The sequence below is a fragment of the Rosa rugosa genome, chromosome 3, assembly GCF_958449725.1.
Source record: "Rosa rugosa chromosome 3, drRosRugo1.1, whole genome shotgun sequence".
In the NCBI taxonomy this organism is placed as follows: domain Eukaryota; kingdom Viridiplantae; phylum Streptophyta; class Magnoliopsida; order Rosales; family Rosaceae; genus Rosa; species Rosa rugosa.
The window spans coordinates 9,036,019-9,045,605 of NC_084822.1; the positions used below are offsets into that span (position 1 = coordinate 9,036,019).

Here is a 9,587-nt window from a genome sequence, read left to right on the forward strand (position 1 = left end):
GAAGACATACACCATGAATGCATGCAAAATGGATCAAATGAAGTGAGAGTATCAATACTTAGAGCATCCACCAACGGTGCTTCTAAGTGATTCAAATTAAGGTATGTCTAAAGGCCTAGTAAACAAATTAGACAATTTGTGATCAGTAGGAACAAAAGCACGCTCAAGCATATTATCAAGATTATCCATATGAGTAGAAAAACGATTATTTGAACCTTTTTTAATCCAGATTTGCTTCTGCTTCGTTTTTGGTTCCAGATTCACGGGGATTGAAGCCAGCTTTGCAATCCTGGCGATCAGATTCAGACCCTCTTTCAACTCAGCTTGCAGCGAGGCATGTGAGTTTATACCCATCGTTTTCCTCTGATTTTGAGTAACCCTGCGAAGCATATTGCACCTAGGACGTATGTGTCCTAATTTTCCACAATAATGACAAGTAGGAACAAAGTTTTTGGAGTTGTGAATATACCTGGGCTGACAAAGTTTGTCAGGACTTACCTGAGCAACCTTTTTATAGGTTTGAAGGTCCAATTTACGTTCTGGTCTTTTGGGCAATTTGGGACCAGAATCAATGTCTTCTGAAGCATGTGATTGACGCAGCGAATTTTCACCTTCCACACCTTTTACAAAGGTCAAAGGCTTGCACGACTCACCTTCAAACCCTAACCCTTCTTTGTTGCCGTGAGTTTTACCAAATCCTATCATCTTGGAGACCTTTTCAGATCCTATGGAGAATTTGTTGAAGCTTTCCTTGACTTTAAACAACTCATCCTGCAATTTCTCATTTTCAAAGGTTAGTGAAACATTCAAAGTGGATTGAGCCTTGACTTCAACCTGCAAAATTTTGATTTTGTTTATAAGCTCATCATGCTCCTTGTCCCAATTTTGAGATTTGACTTCACCCTGCAAAACTTTAATCTTATCATCAAGGTCAGTACGTTCTTCTTCCCATTCTTTTAAAGAAGTATCAAATTTTTGCTCAATTTTCATCTTTTCCACTCTTAAAGAATCAATTTCTTCTTCAAGTTTTTTATTTTTTCGAAGAACAATTTTGGAAGCATTATACAATTGCTTACACTTTTCATTTGTTTCTTCATCAAGAGTATCATCTTCCAAGTCAGAACCATCAGAAAAATCAATATTAAGAGAAGAAGTAAGAGCAAGATTTACCTCTTCATCCTCAGATTGAGATTCTTCATCACTATCACTCCAAGTAGATTTTAGAGCCTTGTTTCCACGCAAATTATACCTTTTATTGCCACAATCGGCAGCAAGGTGACCAATTCCACCACACTCAAAGCATTTAGGTTTGTTAGGCAAAATTTTCGAAGAGTTTCCAAAGGATTTGTTTTTTAAAATTTTTTTAAACTCTTTTGTCAACAAAGCTAAATCCACAGAATCATCAACAATATAATCTTTCTTTTTAACAGAAGAGAAAGCAATATTTTTTACCTTTTTCTCGGGCTTGATCCTCATCTCAAAGGTTTTGAGATTACCTATCAGTTCGTCAAGAGAATAGGTGTCCAGGTCATGAGTCTCCTCTATGGCAATTTGCTTGGCTTGAAATTTTGAAGGAAGAGCCCTGAGAAATTTCTTGACTATTCAGTGCTCCTCAAATGGATCATCAAGGCTACGGCATTGGTTTGTCACATTGAGAAGTCGAGCGTGAAAATCATCAATTGATTCATCTTCCCCCATGGTCATGTTCTCAAATTCCAATACGAGTCTTTGAAGCTTCTGACCTCTAACCTTCTTGTTTCTCTCATAAGTAACCTGAAGTAGATCCCAAGCTTGTTTGGCTGTGTCACAGTGGCTAATTCTCATCCTCTCCTTCTTGGACAAAGCTGTGAATAGTGAATTCCTTGCCTTAAAGTCACAAGTTCTATCACGAACTTCCTCTTCTGTCCATTCCTTCCTAGGTTTGAGAACCCTTGCAGAGGACCCTTCTACTTTCTTTGATTCTTCTGCCTTGGTTGGGTGTTCCCATCCATTCTCAACTATATTCCACATGTTTTCATCTTGAGAGTAGAGAAAAGCCCCCATCATAATCTTCCATTGTGAATAGTCTTCACCATCAAACAAAGGCGGGCAATTTATAGAACTAGAGGCTCTGTTATATTCACGTTCCATCCTTGACCACGGATCAACTAAAAAAGCTTTAGAACCTGCTCTGATGCCAAGTGAAAATACAAGGACAGAATATGATTTTCTGGAAAACGGGGATTGCAGTGCAGTGATCAATCCTTACTGGGCAGCAGAAACCAAAATAACAAACAACACCAGATTTTGGTTACGCAGTGAAAAACTCAAGTATGAGATTAAAAACACTGCGGGGCTCTTACTCTTGAGAACCCAAAATAAAGATCATCATATTGAAAAGGATATGTTCTTTTACAAACTTTATATAGCACTAGCTCGGCTATAAGATTCACACAAAATCTAATACAAAGTTTGTCTTCCTTCTAGAACTCCTTTACTTGAACGATCTTCAAATCTTGTTCTTCTTTCTTCACAGTCACCCTACTGATCTTGAGAGAATTAATGCATATGAATGAATGATCAAGAACACTTAAACATGGACCAAGTGTCTTGACTCTTATGATAACACACACTTAAGCAAACAAGCAAGACTACTCAAATAATTCTTGCATCAATGGTCTATCCCTCTATGAACGTCTCTTTTTTTCAATGTCCCCAAGGGAGGCCGTCTCTCTTGCTCTATGTATCAAAGACCAACCCAATCTTTTCTACCCTAATTGACTTTTAATTAGGAAAGAAACTTTCAATACCAAATATTCACCAAGCAAGACTCCAACTAATTCTTGCGTGCATGGTCCTCTATATGGCTGCATATATTCTCCAATCTCTCAATAGATGCCGTGCAAAACCTAATAAAACATATTTCTAACCTAATTCCACTTCTACAAGGAAACCTTCTTTTGTGTTAAAGATAATTAACAAATAAGAACACCAAAACCTAAAATACTTAGGCAATCAATAACACAATTTTGTACACAAAAAAAATATCTTTAAATAAATAAAAGATATTAATCCCATTAAACCTCAAGGATACTTTCCCGTTTTGTATGGGAATGCCAACACACCAAGTTGATCAAAACTTGTACCTACATATACGCTGCAAGCTTAGAAGTATGGGTTAAATTCATGAAGCATGTAATTCCATCACTTGTCTGCTTCATTCAGAAACAAAAATATCCCCATCTACTTACCAACTTTGTTCACTTTGGACCCTCCATGGTGTTAAATGAAATCAAATTGATGAATGGGTATGTATGTAATTCTTGCTTGCAGTTTCCATGTACTTGGCTCCTTTTGGTTTAGAAATCTACTAAACAATATTCTACATTCTATTACTAATCACCAATGAAAAACGTTGAGGACAATATTGTATAATTGAGGAGAAAGACACAGGGTCCAATCATGTAACTCCATATGGAGGTAGAAGTTTGAAGCTGAAAACCAAGATATTTTTATGCCTGACAATCAATCACAAACCAAATAAACAGAGGAAACCACCTCACAAAGAATCAAAAGGAGAAAGATCCATGCAATAATTCTACTACCCTAAAGGTTAGTTCTTTCTTTCAAATACATACTTTGATCAAGTAGAGAATGGATTGATTGATCACTCAAATCACTTTAATTTAATAGTTTACGCTTTGACCCCAAATTCCGGCCACCATTGGACCTATTTTTCAGAAGGAGAGGTTCCCAACCAAATAATCCTGAAAAGATTTCCTACTCTTTCTTTTCAGCAGATTAAGAACATTATTGATGAATGCAATCAAACCAATGAATCAACACAAACATTATTGACCAAGAAAAATTACCAGCTAAGGAATCCTTGCGCTCCAACCAAATAGTAGCGAGTAGCCAACTGCAAGACAACCATAACATATAGAAATCAGATAAATTGAAACTCTTCAGAGCCAATGAAGACAAAAGAAAATCTCAATCCACGCCCAAAACTAATTATCTTTGCTGCCTGATCAAAACCCGACTTCGTCAGCAACAGACAACCAAAATCTTTGCGCCAGAAAAGCTCAAATCTCTAGTCATGCAAACTCCTCGCCCTCTCTCTATCTCTCTGGATCAAAACGTTACTCTACCCCTCTCGCTCTCCCTCTCTGTTTTAGGCTACCGATCTCACCCTCTCTCTTCGTGGCAACAGAACAACACGGCAGATGGCCAAAATGGAAGAACCATAGGACATGTGTCGTATACCCTCGGATTTGCACTACATCACAAGATAAAAGTTCTATGGGCCGGAAGACATATTTTGTGGGTCGCAATTACACTCCGGTGAATCATACAGAAAGGTATATCGTTCTAATTAGAGCAATGGTATGGTATCCAGTCCCAATTCCTATGTCAAATCCTTGTACGATATGATGATCCGCCTTCCTCCACACTCTTTTCTCTTTCTTGGCCCTGCTTCTTGTTTCACTACCTTCTCTATCACCTCACTCTTCACTCTGTCCCTCCAAATCTTGCCCATTTTGCAGCACCAACACCGACCCCAATCCCAAGTTCCATCCACAATGGGTCACCAAGCCTCCGATCGACCACTTCTCTTTACTTTCTTGATCATTATTTTCGTCTCTTTTGACAACCCAATTGAATTGCTGCCCAGAAGCTTCAAGACCCAAAGCAATTTCCATGAGCTGAGCATCATCAAACTTGATCACACTTCCAAAGGCTTACAAATTTCTGCATTACTTCAGTGAATTCTAAAGAAGGTAAATTCTATGTTTACTAAGGTGATTACTTCAAAGAATTTTGTGAAGTAACACATGTTTGAAGAACAGTGCTTTCTCTTTTGCCATTATTTTGAACTTTTACAGATTACATGTAAAAATTGATCCAACTTGAGTAGACAAATGTTGGCATTTTGGTTGCTTCAACAGAATCATGACCCAAGGGACTTTAACTCTTCAATTAGAGCAGTTAAATCGGAGAATGATGAACCATCTTCTTCAACAGCCCTGCTTGCCATCTCTCTAAGCGCTTTAGCTCTGCTTCTCATTTCCTCTGCTTCATCACCCACCATGATTTCAGTCACAGCCTTCTCTATGGCCTCCCTCTTCACACTGGCTTCGCTCTTCGCACTTTCCTCCTCAAATGTAGCCCACTTTTCGGCACCAACAGCAACCCCAATCCTAAGTAACTCAGTCACCAGCTTCTCATTGTAAAACTGCTCTCCGGTCACCGGCCACGTGATCATTGGAACCCCAGCAGAAACTCCTTCAAGGATCGAGTTCCACCCGCAATGAGTGACAAAGGCCCCAGTTGCTTCATGTTCAAGAATTAGTAGTTGGGGAGCCCAGCCTCTTATAATGAGTCCCTTACCTTCCATTCTCTGCTCAAACTCTTTAGGCAACCACTCTTCTTTATCATTATTTTCCTTCCTCACAACCCAGATGAATTGCTGCTGAGAAGCCTCAAGAGCCAAGGCAATCTCTATGAGCTGACAATCGTTGAAAATGGTGAGGCTTCCAAAACAGATGTAAACAACTGTATTTGGTTCCTTAGAATTAAGCCAATTCATGCACTCATGTACTTCATCAACAGATCCTCCCCTTCCCCTCTCTGATTTATCTGTTTCTGCCTTGTTGCATAGAGAAACCGGGCCAATGTGCCATGATTTCCTGCCCAAAACTTTCCTATAATGATCTGCATAATCCGGTTCAAGTTCATAGAAGCTGTTAACAATACTCCCATAGCTCCTTTCCTCAGCCTCTATAGATGCTTTGACCAACTTGATGAGTTCTGTTTTGCCATTTAGATTGAGAAAAGCTGGTACTTGGTTTCTTGTGGTCTTGATCTCATCTGGAAGATTAGGAATAACAAAAGATTCTGAATCAGACGAAACCTTCAAGTGAGGTTGGTAGAGTATCACACTCATTGAAGCACACAAGGCGAAAAAACTAATTCCATGAAAGATGAGCCTTGGAATCCCAAACTTGGCAGCAAGATCTGTTGCCCAATGATATAAACTGTCTGCAACAAGGCAGTGAGGATGATATTGTTCTAAAATCTGCTCTACCTGTGGTGCAAGCAGGGTGCAGGCTTTGTAGAGCTTTTCCTTCATCTCTCGGGTTGTAGCCAAGTTAGCACTTTCAATTCCTTCAGGCAACCCAACCTCAATAGATGGAAATTTGATGACAAGAAGGTCAATTTCTAAACCCAAACTTTTGCTTGATTGGATTGATTTAGAGATGAGTGGTGCATTGAGAGGGGTGGTTAGGATGGTGGACTTGGAACCATGGGAAGCGAATAGTTTGGCTATGTCTATGAGGGGTAAAGTGTGGCCATGAGCCATGTATGGAAGGAAGAAAATGTGAAGCTGCTGATCTGTTTTGGTTTCCATGGGAACTTGTTAGAGAGTAGCTGCTATTGCAGAAGCAAAGCAATGATGATGGTGAAGAAGTTGAAATGGAAAGATTGAGAATTAATAATGTAAGGTATGGACTTCACTAGCCAAAGGAAAATTCCAAGATCTAGACTTGGGATGAGAGACTGTGTTGTTAGGTACCCCAACTGGTTTAAGTTTGGACTGCAACAAGCTATTGGAGAAATTAAGACTGTTGCTGAAGATTATTAGGTGATTGATAATCACACACTTGTCTTTAGAAAGAGGAACGTGCAGCTCTCTCTCTCTCTCTCTCTCATTAGAAAAATGTGAAGATTTTTTTTCCCTATAAGGACATTGAAGGTAATAAACTAGTTTGCATTTTGGACCTCTCTCTCTCTCTCTCATTAAAAAATGCAAAGTTGAAGGTGATAAACTAGTTTGTATTTTGGACTTTTGGTGCATGGGGAGGTTTATTACATATTTTGATTGAATTACATTTATTGTCAGCGCCTTTGTGTAGTGAACCACTGGTGATGATTGATGAAGATCCAAGGCTCTTCACTCACGTCTTCGGCAGATTAAATAGGTTATTGCAGTCATCTTCATCTGATTCAGGTCAAATGGACTTCAGGTATTTACATCAGCTCAATCTTTCCCCTGCATACAATGTTTCTATGAAAAGATCAAGAGAAAAAGAGGTCGGTTTATTTTAATTATTACAACCTGTTTCTTCCAAACTATCAAGTCCTCATTCATTCACACTATTTGTTTCAAAGTTGTTTAGTATTACTTCCTGACAGAAGTGTCTTGATGAAGAAGTAAGTGAACTCGTAAGGTTTGACTGATCGACAGAACTGCAAGACTGACTGGTTTTCCTCTCTCTATTTGCTTCTAAAAGATTAGCAGCAATGAAGAAGAAATTGAACTGGTAAGGCTTTACTGGAAGGACTAGTTGATAGTGTTGGTATATAAATTTGTGCGGTTGTTGTTATATGGGACACAATAGTTTAATTATTCAATTTTTAACATAAACTTGGAAGAAAACAGCAACGTTTTTTGTTTGTTGAGGTGATTAGATCAAAGGATTTTTTAAACAAAATTCTTACTTCAGTTAGCATTATGCTTCTGAAACTTATTGTTGATATCTTTGGTGTGTTCATTTTGGCACTTGCATTCTTACATATATACAATCATCATTCGATTGATGACTAATGTTCTTCAGCATTAGATTAGGATTTTATTGGGTTACTGCCTGAAAACAAAGAGAGAAAAAATCTATGGACTTATTATTTATCACATATGCTGAAATACAATAATTACTCTTTTTCTATTTATTTTAACTTCTACAAATTATATGTAGCTGCGCCAACAATTCAAATTACAATTCATCTTTGCTGATTCAAGAGAATCAAAACCTGAGAGACTTCAACTCTTCAATTAGAGCAGTTAAATCCAAGAACGATGAACCACCTTCTTCAACTGCCCTCCTTGCGAGGTCTCTGAGTTCAAGAATTTTGCTTCTCATTTCCTCTTTTTCATGACTGACCATGAATTCAGTCACGGCCTTCTCTATGGTCCCCTTCTTCATATTGGCTTCACCCTTCACACTATCATCCTCCCATTTTTCAACACCAACAGCAACCCCAATCCCTAATATCTGAGTCACCAATTTCTCATTGTAAAACTGATCTGCGGACACTGGCCATGTGATCATTGGGATCCCAGCACACACTGCTTCAAGGGTTGAGTTCCACCCACAATGAGTGAGAAAGGCCCCAACTGCTTCATGTTGAAGAATCAGTAGTTGGGGAGCCCAACCTCTTATAATCAATCCATTTCCCTCCACTCTCTGCTCAAATCCTTCAGGCAGCCACTCTTCTTTATCATTATTTTCTTTCTTCACAACCCAAATGAATTGCTGTCGAGAAGCTTCAAGAGCCAAGGCGATTTCTAAGAGCTGACAATCACTGAAATTGGTCAGGCTTCCAAAACATATATAAACAACAGAATTGGGTTTCTTAGAATTAAGCCAGTTCAAACACTCGTGAACTTCATCAACCGAGCCTTCCCTTCCCCTCTGTAATTTATCTTTTTCTGTCTCGCATAAAGAAGCTGGGCCTATATGCCATGCTTTCCTGCCAAACACCTTCCTATAATGATCTGCATAAGCTGGTTCAAGTTCATAGAAGCTGTTAACTATAATCCCATAGCTTGTTTCATTAGCCAATTGGGATGCTGTGACCACTTTGATGAGTTCTGACTCACCATCTAAAGTAAGAAAAGGAGCTAGTTTGTTTTTTGTCATCTTGATCTCATCTGGGAGACCAGGAACAACAAAAGATTCTGAATCAGATGAAACCTCCCTCTGAGGTTGGTACTGCATCACACTAGTTGAAGCACACAAGGGGAAAAAACCGGGTCCATGAAAGATGATCCTTGGAATCCCAAACTTGGCAGCAACATCTGTAGCCCAAGGAAACAGAGAGTCTGCAACAAGACAGTGAGGACGATGTTGGTCTAAAATTGGCTCAACCTGTTGCTCAAGCAGATTGGTGGCTCTGAAGTAATTATCCGCCTGCTCTTGCTTTTTACGCAAGTTAGTTCTTTCAATTCCTTCAGGCAACCCGACTTCAGTAGATGGGAATTTGATGACAAGAAGTTCGATTTCGAAACCCAAACTTTTGCTAGTTTGGATTGCTTTGGAGAAAAGTGGTGCATTGACGAGGGTGGTTATTAAGGTGGATTTTACACCACGTGAAGCAAATAGTTTGGCTATGTCTATAAGGGGTAAAGTGTGGCCTTGAGCCATAAAGGGAAGGAAGAAAATGTGAAGCTGCTGCTCAGTTTTGGTTTCCATGGGGACTTGCAAGAGATTAGCTATAATGCACACAGAAAACACAATGATGATGATGATGAAGAACTAGAACTGGAAATGAGAGCTTATAACGTGGAAATATTGGTGTTTTAATAATGTGAAGGTAGCGATTTCCCTAGCTAAGAAAAATCCTAGATAGAAACTTGGGTGGCGAGACATTGTTGTTGGGTACGAACAGAAACAAGTTTGGCTGCAATAAATTATTGAGTGATATGACTTTTGCCATGAAAGCATCTTATGGCAAGAAGAAATCGGCAAGTTCTGTCTAATATTAAATAGCGTCTTGCAAATGCCCACATTACAATTTTGTTTTACTTTTTTCTTCTGCTTCTGGTG

General features: G+C 39.0%; 2 protein-coding genes across 2 annotated transcripts; both read right to left on the bottom strand.

The window, feature by feature from the left end:
• Positions 1–4,789: 4,789 nt before the first annotated feature.
• LOC133736157 (UDP-glucose flavonoid 3-O-glucosyltransferase 7-like) lies at positions 4,790–6,698 on the bottom strand. Its single transcript, XM_062163592.1, has one exon. It carries the CDS (start codon positions 6,389–6,391, stop codon positions 4,931–4,933), a length of 1,461 nt encoding a protein of 486 aa, XP_062019576.1. The 5' UTR covers positions 6,392–6,698; the 3' UTR covers positions 4,790–4,930.
• Positions 6,699–6,805: 107 nt separating this feature from the next.
• LOC133736158 (UDP-glucose flavonoid 3-O-glucosyltransferase 7-like) lies at positions 6,806–9,233 on the bottom strand. Its single transcript, XM_062163593.1, has one exon. It carries the CDS (start codon positions 9,231–9,233, stop codon positions 7,785–7,787), a length of 1,449 nt encoding a protein of 482 aa, XP_062019577.1. The 3' UTR covers positions 6,806–7,784.
• Positions 9,234–9,587: the final 354 nt, after the last annotated feature.

What these genes read in the sequence shown, in the direction of transcription:
- LOC133736158 (XM_062163593.1), bottom strand. Translation starts at nt 9,233, where the DNA reads ATGGAAACCAAAACTGAGCAGCAGCTTCACATTTTCTTCCTTCCCTTT.
- LOC133736157 (XM_062163592.1), bottom strand. Translation starts at nt 6,391, where the DNA reads ATGGAAACCAAAACAGATCAGCAGCTTCACATTTTCTTCCTTCCATAC.